At 40.9% G+C, this 16,394-nt stretch overlaps 1 protein-coding gene across 2 annotated transcripts; it reads right to left on the reverse strand.

Moving 5' to 3' along the window:
* On the reverse strand, positions 1–7,904 carry LOC311507104 (uncharacterized protein). Of its 2 annotated transcripts, none has more exons than XM_084571310.1 (13): positions 7,233–7,904; positions 6,068–6,223; positions 5,810–5,928; positions 5,231–5,402; positions 5,028–5,146; positions 2,834–4,433; positions 2,269–2,399; positions 2,088–2,161; positions 1,712–1,809; positions 1,450–1,630; positions 322–445; positions 158–227; positions 1–50 (listed from the first exon to the last, which is right to left on the reverse strand). In XM_084571310.1, the coding sequence occupies exons 1-13, from the start codon at positions 7,609–7,611 to the stop codon at positions 28–30; spliced, it is 3,246 nt and encodes a 1,081-aa protein (XP_084427436.1). In that variant the 5' UTR covers positions 7,612–7,904; the 3' UTR covers positions 1–27. The 2 variants fall into 2 exon arrangements, with proteins under 2 accessions (XP_084427436.1, XP_084427437.1); XM_084571311.1 differs by having other exon boundaries at positions 2,106–2,161; positions 7,233–7,903.
* Positions 7,905–16,394: the final 8,490 nt, after the last annotated feature.

Below are 16,394 nucleotides of genomic sequence, written 5' to 3' on the forward strand. Positions count from 1 at the left end.
TTGCAGTGGTATAAAAGTGTCTTTATTTCATTGTACATCACTGTTTGGACCTGCAAGGACAAAAAGATGGAAGGGTTACATGAGTCCTTGAGACAAAGATCAGTCAGTCAGAGTCAAGGCTTGTTGACTACCAGGCCTCTTTTCAGTTTCTCCTTACCTTTGACACAGCTCACAGAGCACTCACTGTCTGCAGCAGAGCAAACCTCTGTCAGGCACGAAAAGTAGATCTGAATGAGGGAGGAAAAAAGTGATTTTACTATATAGTTAAAGTAGTCCTAAAATAGAACAATTGTTTACATGTGTGCATTGGGTGGGACTTACCTCTGGTTCCCCCAGGAAAGAGTATCCTTCAATGGGGGTAGATAGGAAGCTGTAAATTACGAACTTCCGGATGTGGTGGGAATTTGTAGAAGGAAGCAGCTGTGAAACCCCCCGGCTGGGACAACTGAGCAACACAGAGTAGTGAACTTAGTTTAAAAATCAAAAATGTCTGAAGAATTAGCATGGATGTAATTTCTTTGAAGTAAAAAAATGATCTTTTAAACAGTAAAAAGCTGGAGACGCTAGGGAACATGTCATTGCATATTTAAATTAAAGCAGTTTGGACATACACTACTCCAGACTTCTCACAAAGAAGGATTCATATTGTGGAGACTATTATTGGTCATGGAAACTTTTACGAAAATCAAACTCTCATTTCCTTGATTTTTAAGTGTTGGTTTGATAATCATCTCTGCACAATCTGTAGGTAGTACCAGAAGCTTTCTATATGTGGTTTCAGAGGTGCGACCTTCGAGAAGGCTTTGATTGCATGAGATAAACAGACCACCTTGAGAGGAAAGAGGCAGAAAGCCCCGTCATAAGCTGTCCATGTGTCACTATTATCAAGATAAAACACCTTAAACAACGAGCACTGACGTGTTTGGAAACTTAACTGAGAGTAAACTTTCCCATCGTTGTCGTCTCTCAGCTCCAACTCCAAGCTCGCATTTTAGCACACAGAGCTGAAGTCTTGGTCTGGATGTCAGCTATCAAGACATCCCTTGGCTACACCAGAAACTCCAGACCCACAGAGTTATTCAGTGGATTGTTTCCTTGACCGGTTTACAGGTACATGCTGATCTGGCAATGGTAATTGGAGGTCCAAAATGATCCTACATTGCAGGTTTCATTTGCAATCAGTAGTGGCTACATTTAAATAGACACTAGCATTGAGGTAATAATCAGAATAAAATGCCTAAAGTGCATCCCACAGATACTTGATCAGTTTGGGATCTAGTGAATTTGAAAGTCAGGTCAATACCTTGTGCCGTTTTTCATGTTTTTTGAGTTGTTTCTCAACAGTTTTGCCTGTGTCAGGCTGCATCCTGGAAGTGGTCTTTATGTTGTGGCTTGATCTTTAACAAATCATGGTGGCAGCATATCATCTCTTATCTTACATAAACGTACCCATCATATACAAGCGTCCAACTGGCGTATGGAGCTTGAGTGTAAGCCACGCAAGAGTGAACCAGCAGCACCAGGCTGGGATCTGGTGGGTCCAGCAGGCTCAGCTCCACATAAACCAGTCGGCCTTGGATGAGGCTGAGAGGCAGGTGAGCCTCGGGGTGGTAACTGGTGAAGGACTCATCTACAGGAGAAAGAGATGTTCAAATGTTGCTCAGCAATCAGCATCAGATCACAGTGAATAAACAGTGAATATGAATGAAACCTGTGGCAATCCTCAGCTGCACATTGACAGCGACCGGTGTTGACTGGCTTTGAGGCAGAGGACGCCGATCCTTCTCTTCATCACATCTCACCATCAACCTGTTGGTAGAGGTACACGAGAAACACTTAGCAAAGAGAGTCATAGGAGCATTTAAAAGGGACGGATGCAGAGATTGTAAACGTCTTAAAAGCAAACTAATACAGACAATACTCCATAGTCTGAGCTTTTAGACTCGACTCGTGAGCTTCAGAGCTAGACCACGGAGCAATGTGGTCATAATGCAGTGGACAAAACGACCAGTTTTATTTTATTGAAAAATAGCACTTAATATTTGACTGTATTTTTGACACCCCTGCTTTTCATGGAAATAACGTACCTCATAGAGGTCTCATACCTGGCAGCTTGGTGAGAATCTGAGTCCGAAACTTTGACCCCCTTCTCATCCAACATCTAAAAACAATAATAATGGTTAACACATCTTGACATTGGAAAGAACTTTGTGTACAAAGTGTTACTCTAGGCCTATAATGGATAACACACACTGAACTGTGCCCTACATGTTTCTTTAGTCCACAGCCATTCAGGGGTATGATGTAGATATCCAGGTCGGGGGTCAGCCTCTGCAGCCAGCAGTAGACATAACTGTCCTCAGAGGGGAGAGCTGTGGACTCCACCATTGAGTCAGGCACTGCAAAGACAATACACCCCACTGTCTAGTCTGTTGGCTCACACACATAAACATCTTTGCTGGATTATATTGTTGTTTGATCTCGACCACAGTGAGAAAAAGAAAAGCCTAAATATTTAACTGAAGCGTTCCAGCCTTAAAGTCTGTGCGTGTAGTTTTCAAAGTTTCCTCACTGTCGATTCACGCTCCAGTCGAGTATTGACAAGACTTGCTTTCACGGTGAATTAACAGCAGCCTACATCTGAAGAACAGGGTGAGGCAGAGAGAGTGTACTGTTGACTTTCAGGTGATCTGATTTGCTTGGATATGCCATTCAGGTGTCCGATTACAGCCAAAAACAAGACATCACAGTTTCAGGACTTTTTCCGCCCCCTTGTGGTGATTCAAAGTCACAACACTATTTTATTCCTTTACTCAAAAGCATGACAACTTACCTCTCATTTCATTTCCCAGCTTCTCTTCTGCTTCCTCTCCGCCTTGTTGCCCGAAAGGATCATATGCATGTTGCTGGGTGATATAACGGGAATAAAGGCCATGGGAGGGATTGTGCAGTTGCAGAGGAATGTTGGCATATCCTCCCTCAGTACCATGAACAACCCACTCCACCCTGCCGTACTGAAAGTCTGAGGGAAGCTCCTTTTCAGAGTCCTCGCTGCTTGTAGGACGCAACTCCTGGTCGTGTTTGAACTCTTTAGGCTGGTTGTAAAGATGGGAATAGTAGTAGTAAGGGCCATTTTGAACACCAAACACAGATTCTGTTTGTGGAGCAGTGGATGGGCGTTTGGGATAGGTTGAGTGCTGAGCTGGAAGGGAAGAAGCATGCTTGAGTAAACCTTCAGGTCCATAATACATCTGATAAGGGTTGTAGTAGTAGTGGTAAGGATTGTAAAGTGGAGTCAGGTATGAGGGTTGCTCAGGAAGTTGATCTGAAACAGGGTCTGGGTGCGCTGAGCGTCTCCTGTCATCATCCGGCTGTGGCTTTACATCATCAGCTAAAAATAGATGCTCAGTCCATTCTGGGCTGTATTCCTCTGCGTCAATATCTGGACTTGGCTCTTGTGTGTAGGGATTTGCGCTGTCTTGAAGAACTAGTGGATGGGGAAGAGAGTGAACGTTTGCCAAATCCGTTTTTGCTGCCGTGTCTTGACGTAAAGGATCCAATCTTTTAGCCTCACCCGGAGCAATATGTGGGAAATAGTAGAAGTGTGGGTAAGGCTGTGGAGGGTGGGTTGCAGAGGGGTTGTGAGCAAATTTAGGATTTGCTGGGAAGGTATAAGGACGGGAGATGGTGTCAGACACCGGTGTAGGACCGAGACCCTCCGATAGTTGCACGTTGGGGGGAAACACTAGAAATTCACAGTCATGAGAATTAGTCGGAGACACTTCCCCAGAAAGCTGTGGACCTGGATCGAGGTCTTGAGATGGGCCAGGAAGAGGGATTTTAGGGTGATGGTAGTAGTGGTAGTAGGGATTGAAATCATAGCTCGGAGGTTGAATATTAGGAGCTTCAACCTGAGCTGGAAATTTTGCAGGAGTGATGCTTTGCTTCTCAGAGAGATCCAAGACAGGAGCTTCTTGATTTCTAGCTAGATACAGCGGCCTTGTTTCATCCATTTCATCTCTGGATGACAGAGGACTGTGGATGGTTAATGTTTCCTTTAGAGGAATATGGTGGGAGAAGTAGACCTGATTATCTGGCAGGGAATCGACAGGAGGAGGAAGAGGCCGAGGGGTCTCAGGAGTCAAACTTGGTGCAGTAGGGTTGTACAGATCATTCAAATTAGGACTAGCATAACTGTGTTGCTTTGTGGGGTGGGGATAGTAAGGTGGAGCCAGGTAGAAAGGTGGGATCCACTGAAAAGGTTTCTGGGATGCTTGCATCGTTTTTGTGTCCCCCCTTAGAATAGGATTAGGAGGACGAAAGCTGTCAACAAGAGGCTGAGGGGTAATGGGGAGTTCTTCAGGGGGCGAGACGGGACAGGCCAGTGTGAAGATCTCCTCTCCTATCTGAAGAGACAGTGTATAATGTCCATCCTGAAAAAAAAGACGAGAAGCTTCACTGAGATTTTATAGAAAATGCAGAATAATCTTGAACATCATGAACATCATTCAAGCCTTTGCTGAATTAGTTGGAGTGGACTACATCAACGTAACTATGAGTATCATGGAGGATACAGGAAAGTTACAAATGTAACCACGGTTCACTGAGTTCACTATGAAGTCTCTGACGGTCACAAAGAATGAAGTGAATCTAGTAAGTGTCAAAAAAAATAACATTTGAAGTTTCAGACGATGGTGTACCGTCTGAAAAATAAAACTATCGACAGTGACAGATGTATTAAGTGCAATGGATTTCCCACACTAGTGCACTGGTTTCCATGAGTTGGAATGTAGTAGACTGCACCAACTACACTCTGGGTGTCATGGAGGCTGCAGAAAAGCAACCATTGTAACCATGGTTCTATGAATTCACTATGAAGTCTCTGACTCTCAGAAAGAATGAAATAGAATCTAGTAATCTAGGCCTATGTCCTTTGCACATGTTAAAGGTGCTTGTGTAATTACTCTTATTGCCAGAAGGGGGAGACAAACTGCACTGTAGACTCAATAGCAACTTCTGAAATTCACCTTTACTATGATGCCACACGTGACATAAGGAGTACTGATTGCAATCTCTGCATCTCGCTTGTCCACAGTGTAACCACAGTGCTCGACCAACGATGACAAAGGAATCCATTCTCCACGCACTGTAGTGGAAAAACACAAAATTAAGTTAGATTGGAAAAGTCTGAAAAAACAAAAAAGCAAAGAATAATTAGTTTGATGTTTACTGTTTATCCTCAACTCGTCTGCGGCTGACAGTCCCTTTACTTTGACCGTCATATCATGCAGGGAGCAGCAGAGGGAGGACGGCCCCGTGGCCTGAGGCATGATCCGAGAGACCGGACAGGACATCTTGACCGGAGCCCCCCTCCACAGCAGAGGCAACACATAGCTGTCATCCTAAATGAACACGTTTTAACAGCATTTATTTAATAAAAAAATAATAATTTTACGCTGCCTGCAGCTGAAAACATTGCAAACATTCACTGGAGACAATGTGTTTGCGATTAAGGCACAAGCTTTTCTCATTAAATCACAAACATGAATCAGCCATCCCTGACAGTCCCAAATCTATTTTGGACAAGCTGAGTCATTTCGGTTCAAATGAGTGAATCATTACAAGAAAAAAGAGGACAGGTTTCAGCAGGACTGGAAGTCAGACATTACAACGTCAGAAATAAAAAGTAAACAATGGATTTCCCACAAATTTGACACTTAAAAATATGCAGACAGTCAAGCCAGCTCAACTATATTTATGAACTTTACTTATATTTTTATATATAAAATATAAAGTATGTATCACTCACCTCTACAGTGATGTGACAGGCATCGTACTGAGCCATCAGACTGATGTCTCTCCATGTGGTCTGAACAGAGTAACCACACTGTGGTGGGAGCTGGGACAGAGGCACAGATGACTCATTCGCTGAGACAAAAACAGACACCAAAATAAAACCTACACTTTATTCTTGTGAAAAAGAAATCAGGTCTGTATTGTTAGCAAAATTTAGTTTACTGAGAATACTATCCCTGACATGACACAACAGCAGAAAGTGTAGCTTCACCTCGGTCTAGCAGTAGCTGTACAGCCCGTCTCCTCCTGACCGTGAGGGTCATGCCTTCGTCTTCACACTCCACCACAGGCTGCAGATTCTGCCAGCTCTCCTCCGAGCTGCTGACCGGCCGACCTCCGATCCTCGCCTGGCCTCCCTGGATCTGGCCTGGTTAACAAAAACAAACCACTTCAGGAGAAATTTTTGTGGAACATAACACAGGGGCTTACACTCTCAGTGGAAAAAAATCACTGACTACAGACTTATTGAGGTAAATAAATGACTCATTAGATAAAATAAACTATTCTGCGGTTAAGTGCATCACATTTTAAAAACAAATTGTGACAACCTCCAAAAATTCCACCACACTAATATGCTAATAAAAAGAAAATGACAAAATAAAATACAAAATAATTTGGGAAATAAATTCAGTGGGCAATGGGTGCACATATACATATACAAATCCATAAACAAAAAAAATAAATAAATGACAGGTTTGTTAATGCAACAACAAGTAAGACAGAAATATATTTTTTATCTCACATTTCCTTATTTAAAATTATTATTATTATTATTATTATTATTATTTAATTTTTGATTTTGGCAGTTCTGGTCTTGCATTAAAAAAAATGAACAAAATAAGATTTGATTCAATAAGAAAAACTGAAAACACAAAGTAGTGCCAGAAAATGCCAAAAACAAAAGTGGAAGTGATTTTGTTAAAGCCTTTTCCTACTTTAAAATGAATATACAGTAAATAAAATAAATAAATAAAAGTTAAAAGGACAAAACAATTGGTATGCATAACAGTGTTTGAATTATGCTAATTGAAAAATACACGAACAACTAAACTGAGTCAATTAGTAATGCTGAGCATTATCAGTATATAAAAGTTAAAGTGAAACATTACATTTTCTTTTTTTAAAAAAATACATATATATTATTTTGGTGCATATAAAAGTAGTTACTTATCGGTGTTTGATTTTGGCAGTTCTGGTCCTCCATACAAACTAGAAGTCGAATCAGAGTAATTTAATAACACTACATAGTGCCTGGACAATACGTTTTAATAAAAGCATGCTTCCACCTTAAGACATCATATAGGCTGCAGTAAAAAAAAAAAAAAAAATTGCTAACTGTATTTCAAGTCCAGTAAATGTGAGCGCAGGTATCTTACCTGAAACAGCAGCAGCATCTGACTGGTAGCCTAGAGCAGGGATGTTTGTTTCAAGTTGACCTGTGATGTAAAACTTTCCCTGGACCACATGTTTAGTATTTCCTTCGCTGCAGTTTCCATTTAGATGATTGTCGATCTGCTTCGGTTTGTTTTTCAAACTTGAAGTTGACATTGTGGGCGTGAGACTGATCGGTTTTCCAGCCGCTGCCTCTTCCAGGTTTTCAGAATAAGGAAGCTCTCTCCACTCCTCTTCCTCTCCGCGCTCTGTCTGGAGGGAGTGCGCAGAGGGCTTACACCAGCCTATTGAATGCAGACTTATTGTTGTGATGGTGTAAATGAGCAGAACACCAAAGTTGTGTCCGTTTTGTTTCAAATGCATCGCCAATACGAGTTTCTCTCCGCAGCGCAACACTGGGACAGAGCGAGCAGCAGCAGTATGTTTTGTAGACACACCTGCACTAATTGGGCTCAATTACCCCAGGTGGCGCATGCTCAGTAGGTCGCAGAATATTACGGGAACTGTTGCAAATAAAACGCCTAATTTTAGCTTTTCACATTACAACCCACTAAAGTATAATTACACACAAATCAAAGCTATTAAACCAAATAAGGAGATAGTTCATGTTTTGTGTATAATGCATTCGTGCCACTTTTTGCGCAATGCACAATTTTCTACATTTCTCGAAACTCAAAAAATAAATAAATAAATAAATGCGGATTTTCACACAGGTCCTGAAAGTAGACCTGGAGAACCAAAGCAAACAAATGAAACAGTAAATATTATGCTTGCACATTTATTCTGTCAGTCCTTAGCAGTAGTTTTAAGTACCTCCTTGTGCAGCAGTTACCGGCAACTAAACGTTTCCGGTAACTGCTGATTAGTCGTCTACAGCAGCTTGGAGAAATTTTAGCCCATTCCTCAGAACAGAGCTGCTTCAGTCCTGAGATGTTGGTGGATTTCCTCACATGAACTGCTTGCTTCAGGTCCTTCCTCAACATTTCTATTGGATTAAGGTCAGGACTTTGACTTGGTCTTTAAAGAACAACTTGGGTTCTTGGGGTTACTGTCGTGCTGTATCACCCAGTTTCTCTTAAGATTCAGCTCATGGACAGATGTCTAGATATTTTCTTTTTGAAGGTATAATTTAGAATTGCTCCCTGGGTTCTTTTGTGACGTCTCAGACTATTCTGCGCCTTTGTACTATACTTAGTTAGCTAATTTTATTCTATATTTTTAATTATGGCTTGAATCGGGACCAGAGAAACTAATTTCATTCCATCTCATGTACCAACATGTGTTGAAATGACAATAAAGAATCCTTGAATCCTTAAATCCTTGAATCCTTCCTTTTGGAGTGATCCTTGTTGGTGGACCAGTCCCGTGGTGGGTAACAGTCACTTTAATGTGGGATTCATAACAATGAAAAATAAATATTATCTCACATAATTTGACAGACCTGGCCTGTACTCAACACAACGTATATGGTGTCCTGTGTCCACTAGAGGGCAGCACTGCATTATGCATAAGTGAGTCAGAATGACTATGCTGAAGTTAACCTAACTTAGCTTCAGCAAATAATTTTATTGCATTATTATAATTATCTATTATTCTGATATTAAATCTCAGTTTCTGCTGTTTTTCCTGCTGAATTTTCTCCTGCATTTTATAACTGCTTAATAATACTCCATGCATTCATGTAAAACATTTTGATTCACTGGCTGCAGTTTGCTGCCAACTGTACCATCTGACAGCGAGTGACTCGGACGAGGTCTTATGAGTCATGTCATCACATTGTGGTCAAGAGGACGAACATTCCCGCAGTGTCGCAGTTTTAAGGCCTGTTTCCCCCCTCTACTGCTAGTTCATTCCTTGTTTGTCTACTTATGTAAAGTTGTTAGTATCTGATGAACTTTTTCTGCACCATTTAACCCGCACACAGAGTCGCGTTGGATGATTAATTGAGCTCATCATAACATCTGAAATTGAATCTCTGTTTCTGGTGTTTTTCCAACTACTGTTTCTCTATACTTCTAAAAACTGCCCAATAAACTATTTATACTCCAGTTTTAACAGCCTAGAAACAGGATCAAAGTTGAGCTTGAACGACGTCAACAGCTACACTCCATAAAGAGGAATCCAAAGCTGTGTGTTTACATGTGTGTACGTCGGTAGAGGAGTGGGGTGGTGATCAGTTGGTGATGGGCGCGGCAGTGGGATGACTCATATTTGGAGTTGCCTAGCTACAGCCAGGAGTTGTTTTCTTTAGAGTCAGAGAGCGAGTACAGTGTGCATGTCTGGATTTCATTGAGAGAGAGAGAGAAAGAGAGAGAGAACGTGCAAGGCTTTGTGTGGGTGGCTTAAAACAGAGGGGTGGCACTGAGCAGGAAACAGGAGGAGCACAAATCTTCTCAAAGAGGAGAAGAAGTCACGTGAGGAGAAACTGGAGTTTAGTGTAGTAATAACAGCAAAAGAAAAAAAAAGAGAGAGAGGTCTGCAAAAAAGAGCGCCAAGGGTGAGGAAGTGAATCAAGAATGAAAACCCCGAGCTGGTAACCATGGAAACGGACTGGCTCCACTAAATATGAGGAATTTTTTTTTTTCCTTTTATTATTGAATGTAAACGGTGGCTAGGGCACCACAACTGACACACGCACACAATGATCTCCCCGCTGGAAATTCTGCTGCAGCCTTGAAAAAAATTGTGTGCAATACATCCACCGCGTCTGGTTCATAATAGACTCCTGAAACTGAGTTCTATTCAAGCCACAGCGGGCAGCCAACGGAGCACATGTGAATGCTTAGAGAATAATTCTCTTAGACCCATGGTTAGCATACTCTTTGATGTCTTGATTTGATTTTGAGTTTCCATTTGCTCGAATTTCACCTCCGTCTGTCTAGCCTAAATTGTTGTTTTCCCCAACCCATGTTTTACGTAGAATCTCTTCCCTAAAAGAAAACACAAATCTGCAGAGAAGTAATTCTCAAAGATAAAATTAATCTCAATGTGCCTAACATCAAATTGTAATAATAAGGACATAAAAAATATATGCAAATATTAAAAAGGAATGACAGGAAAATATGACTAAATGAAGATAGTTTGGGTCATACAACTTGATTAGTATGTACAGCTATGTGTCGTTTATAAAGAAATATTTGCTATATAATCATTTTTTTTGACTGAGAAAAAACATGTACTATATAAATACAAAATAGAGAGGATCAAGTATTGAGCCCTGTGGAACACCATTTGTAAAATAATGGTTATTTAGAACAATTCCTTAGGAAAAAAGAACTGTTGTTCTTGAATCAAATAAACTGAACATGCACTTTTTTCTAAAAACATGTACAGTGGTGTGTAGTATACATAGAAATGTACACCACGTTATTTGTGTGAGAAGGAAAACACGTATGGTATAAACAGAAAAAAGAGAGGACCGAGTATAGAGCCCAGTGGAACACCATTTGTAAAATAACTAGTATTTAGAAAATGCTCACATATTTATATAAAAAATATTTTGGTCCCAGTTCAAATGAAATGCGTGTGCACCTTGTTTTTCTTTCTATATGTACAGCAGTGTGTCGTATACATAGAAATATACAGGGTATAATCATTTATTTAGCTGAGAAATAAAAGTATATGTATAAACTTTGAGAAAATTTGAGGGCTAAGAATTGAACCCAGTGGAACACCTTTTGTAAAACAGTATAAAGCGATCTCACATCAGATAAACAGAACGTGCAATTTTTGTCTAACAATATGTATACAGTGCACTGTATACATAGAAATGTCCACCATATTATTTAGCTGAGAAGGAAAACTATGCTGTAAAAATGGAAAAAGAAAAATGAGGACCAAGCATTGAACCCTGTGGGACACCATTTGAAAAATAATGGTTATTTGGAACAGGCTTAAGAGGAAAAAGACTGCCTTCCAAATTGAACATGTACTGTTCCTACCAAATGACTAGTTCTGGCGGGAGGCCATGTGTTCAGAAAATAAATGACATGTCAAATTTTTAACAGAAGGCCTCAGTATGCAATTACACTTGGGAGGCGACCGTGACTGGGAAATAAAGCAGATGATCATCTCACTCCTGAGCAACAGAAAGACAACAGTGGGAATGGAAACAGTGTCTGTGTGTGTGTTTCTTCATATCTGTGTGTCACTCCCTTAGAGGGTGAGTACGCTGTATGAATGTACAGTATTTGTTTGTCTCCAGAAACTAGGGTCGCGTGCCTCTTTTACGCCGACAGATGAGGATGTCTACATGTATGTAGGCATATGCATGCGAGTGTGACCAAGCGTGTGTGTCGCAACCGTTGACTGACGTGCCTGTACACCAGCTTTCCGTCAAAACCAGCCCGGTAACACTGGTAGCAGGGACGAGGGTGATGGGTGACTTTTCTCCTATTTCTCAACGGCCTGGGGTGAGGTGAGAATTTCAACACTGACACTACTCCCCCCCCCTCCTCACCCCCTTTTTTGTTTGCTCTGCCTCGTTCAAAAGGAACATCTTTTTTTTTTTGACCTTGCAGATCCTGTAAATATCCTCTCAGGGTTGTTTTTATAACAGGGGTTTAGAAATCTCGGGGCAGGGTGCGACATTGTGTAATATGGAAAAGGAATGAGCGGAGTGAGACAGTCGACCACAGACAGAGAGATTTGCCATTGTGTAAAAGCGGCCGTGAGTTGGCTGTGGTCAGGCTAACTCTGCTGGCATGTAGGCACTGCTCCGTCGGCTTTGTTTCACACGGTGGTGTTGAAATACTCTAAGACTCCTCATGAACACCTTGATTAAAGGATTTTGACGTTACATATTCAGTGGTTCTTTTGTCTAATTACAACAAGCATTATCTGGTGTTTTTTTTTGTCCAGACAGTTAAGAATGTCAGGTTCTTTTTTGTAATACCAAAAATGTGACAAGCAATCAACGACAAAGGAGTGCTTGTTGAAGAAAAATTTAAATTTTCCACCATTTAAAACGTCAAAGTGTAAAGCAGCTCTTTAATAATGCCATAGTGGACAATGAACCGCAACTAATAATAGAACCACCCTGAACCGGCCAACCCTGAGAAAGTAATTCAAGAAATCACCAGTAATACTTGTGCATACAACACTTGGCAGATCAAACAACATCGCACACTGTTCCAAGTGACCTTTTATGACTCTTGTTTTTCCAGTGCGTATCTACAATGAAAGCAGGACAAAGGTACGATTGTTGAACTAAGCCACTCTATTGGTCCTCTACAAAAGTTACGAAGGCATGTAATTTACGAACTTCTGTTTGGATCTTAAAAAAAAAAAAAGAAGTGTTGTGCCTGAGTTCCTACCCCGCCTTCCCCCCTCAACGCACACAGCACTAGACGTCGGTGTGGTCACACGCCCACCAAGTTTGTAAGAAACGATAGCTGACTGATGCGTGACTCATGGCAATTCCTCTCCCAAAAATATACCAAGAAGAGAGAACAGAAAGGTTTGGATTCTTACGTAACTGAACTGCTAAAAGAGTCATTTTTGCTCCAGCGCAATCAGTGTTTTTGTAAAGCAATGCCCACTTGAACGGGATGAAGGGTGTGCCGTATCACACTGAACGGTACATTCACTGCAAACCTCAACTTGGGCTCACCTGCGAGGTGGGGTCGACACGCCCAAAACAGAAGCAGGTCCAACCACATTCTCCGATCTCACCTGTCTTTTTCTCAATCAGACACTCTCTTGTGGGTTTGCTTACACGTTTCATATCCTCTGCAGATCTGCATCACTGTACAGTTATGTCTATATTTTTTTTTTATAAAACCTCAAACTACGTTGACAAATAAACATCACGAGTACACGTTCCCATGCCTCCAGGAATTTGTCATTCGCCCTGGATAAAATGACGTAAGAGCAGGTTTTTGATGAGCTCAGGGAGTTGCTTTATGAAACGGAATTGCAAAATTTTAACGGACTGAAATTCTTTCCCATACATGATCTGTCACGATGGGTGGGACAAGGATCACAGGTTGTTAAATAACCTGTTCAAGGCGTGGTGGCTGTAATACAGACAGTTAAATAACGAATGACAGTCGGGCTTCTGCATGTTTAGTTTTAAGACATTTTTTAAGAATTATGTCAGATGACAAGTGTTTTTTCTGTGAGGACGCGTGTGCTTGTTTAATCCCATGGCCCCCACCAGAATGTAACCACACAAGTAGCTTGGCTGTAAACCCACACAGGCGCTATTGCCTCCTGAGGTCTGCATTGGAGGGTCAATTATTTCTGAAGCCTGTTATTACCCTGCTGGCTCATACCTGAGGCTATGAGAGCCTGACATGACACTGACCAGGTACTCTGTTTTCCTTTGGCTCAGACTTTTGCTGGTGTATCGCCACAGCTTTTTACCCACCAGAAGCAGGTGACCTCAGACTCCTTGTCTGCACCCGGATTATTTTTCTCTGTGTCATCTACTTGTGTTCATGACGCTTCTGCCTGATTTCTCTGTATTCTTTTATTCACTGTATTATTAAAACCCTTTGGGACGTTTCACCTTTCACATACTTTTTCCTAGAAATGTGGCTCACACTTCAAAAATGTTCAACTGCTCAAGGACAGAAGTGCTTCTTTTCAGATTGTCTTTGTTCTCCTTAAAATAATTAGAACTCAGGCAGAACCTCCTCTTCATTATCTTCATGCCAATTGATACGGTCACCTAGAAACTGAATCTAAACTTGAAACAAGTCTCCTCCCAGTGTGCTTCAAACCTGGTTGACATCATCAAGGTTACAGCAGGTTTCAGCAGACACTTCAACTGCTTTCACCTATTACATTTTACTTTTTACTACCAATATTATATAACTAATATTTTAACTACTGTCAGAGTTTATACACCGGGCAACATTTCAACTTCCTTCACTGGCCACACTTCATCTGCTTTCAGTGTTTCCACTCGAGGGAAACTTCTCTTCTTTTACCCCTTTTGCAAAACTTACTTACTAATTTACTGTAAAGTTTTACTCAGTTGTCTTGTTTTCATTGAGACATTTCAACCCACTTCATCTACTACAATCCAAAAAACGCTTAAACTACTTTCACATACTTACATATCAACTTACAGTCACACTGATTTTACTTATTACCAAATTATACTGCTTATACTTTAATCAGTCTTCTCCCGTAGGCCTTCATACGTTGAGTGATTGACATCACCATGCTCCCTGTAGGTTTCAACTGTTACTTTTGCCTTCACACTTCAACTGCTAAAACTAAAACCTTTACATTTTTATTGTTTATATTACAGTTCAGCTATATTTAGACCTTACTCTTCAACTATTTGTTTTACTTCTATCTGGGTTTATACACCAGCTGACATTTCAACATCCTAGACTGGACACACTTCAACTGCTTTCAGTGTTTCCACTGGAGGGAAACTTCTTTTCTTTTACTCAGTTCTCTTGTTTTCATTAAGACATTTCAAACCACTTCATCTACTACAATCCAAAAAACACTTAAACCACATTCACATGCTTACATATCAACTGACGCTTACACTGATTTTACTTTTTATATTTTACTCAGCTGCTTTCTGAGTTTTGATGTCAACTAGCTTGACATTTTTTTCATTAATTCAGTTTGACTACTTTTAAATATTATGTTTCAGCTGTCACAATTGCTTTCACACTTCAGCTGCTTTCACCTGCATTTTTATTCTTTAAATGACAATTTGACTACTTCTAGATCTTACTCTTTAACACTCAACTGCTTTAACCGCTTGCACAACAACAGACATTTGCCATAATATTTTACTCACTTCAGCTGCTTTCACCTGTTACATTTAGCTTGGCATTTTTATCCTTTAATTCACTTTGACAGTTTAAGTTCTTCATTTTCTGGGCTTTCTCCTGAATGGAAACAAACATATCTCAGCTTTTACGCTTCAAATGCTTTCACTAATTACATGTAAGTAAGGGATCTAGTCGTAGATTTGACACTTTAACTGATGTTAAAGTTGAACTGACACGTTAAGTGTCAGTTCAACTGCTTTCAGTGCAGTTTCAGTGCTTTCATTTCAAGCACAATTCTTGCACTTCATTTAGCTTTTACTAAATTTGTACATTAACTGAATCCTCAACTTCTCCCCACACTTCATGTATTATACTTCAGCACTTTCAGCACTCCTACACGAACAAAGGTGCAAGTTTGTTCTTTTTATTTTATTCCTCAGCTCAACAGCCGTCCCTGCCCAAAACCCCAAAAAACAATCATAAAATCAAACCGCACTGTAAAACTATAACCCCGGGTCAAGTCTAGTTTAAAGTAGTTTTTCTGTGGTTTGGCTGTGACATGTTACACGCTTTTCTTCTGAACGTATATCTGCAACGTACAAAAGATCGTAGCTGAAAACTGCGTTAAACTGCGTTAAACTTAAAGGATCAAAACTACTGTGTTTGATCCTTTAAGTTTAACTGTGACTTATTATATTTGAGTCTCCTTCAACTTGAGTCAGATGAAGGGTATGACTTTGACTCATCAATCACCACCAGCCTTGAAACAATGAAGGTGAGCAATGTTTAATGAAGTTGAAGCAGTGTGAAATATCTCCACCCCTCTACACATATTAGTTTCCACATCCCCTCCTTCTTTCTCACTTAAGCAATGACTTGCACTCACTGCCCCCCTGCACCCCCACCCCACCTATTATTCCCTCGATTGCAAACCAACAGCATTCCTTCATCCTGAAGCTTTTTTTCCCCTCTGTAACAAAAGCGGGAAAAGGAGTGAGGGTGGCGATCAGGAATAAACACTTCACCGCCGGCTGCGAGTGTTTCTACGCCCAACAGCACGATTGTGATTAGTTGCAGTCTGTTGTCATGGTAGCAGGAGTAGAAATATTGCCAGTACTGTTATAGGAGTCCCCCCCCCACCCCTCCACTACTTCTTCAAGTGAGTCATCTACCGCCCTTCCGGAAAAGAGAAGAAAAAAAAAATCACAACCATCAGCTGGGCGACAAAGATAGCAAACACAAAGGAGAAATCTGCCCGTTTGAGTCTTTTGAATGTGACTAACGCAGCAGAGGCAGAAACAGAGAGGGCGGGAGCATGGGGGGAGACGAAGGGGGGGAGTGCAGAAAAAAAAAGAGGCAGAGATTATGTAGGAGGCTTGTCTGGGGTGTGGACTTAAAAAG

Source organism: Chelon labrosus, assembly GCF_963514085.1.
Source record: "Chelon labrosus genome assembly, chromosome: 21".
NCBI classification, from domain to species: domain Eukaryota; kingdom Metazoa; phylum Chordata; class Actinopteri; order Mugiliformes; family Mugilidae; genus Chelon; species Chelon labrosus.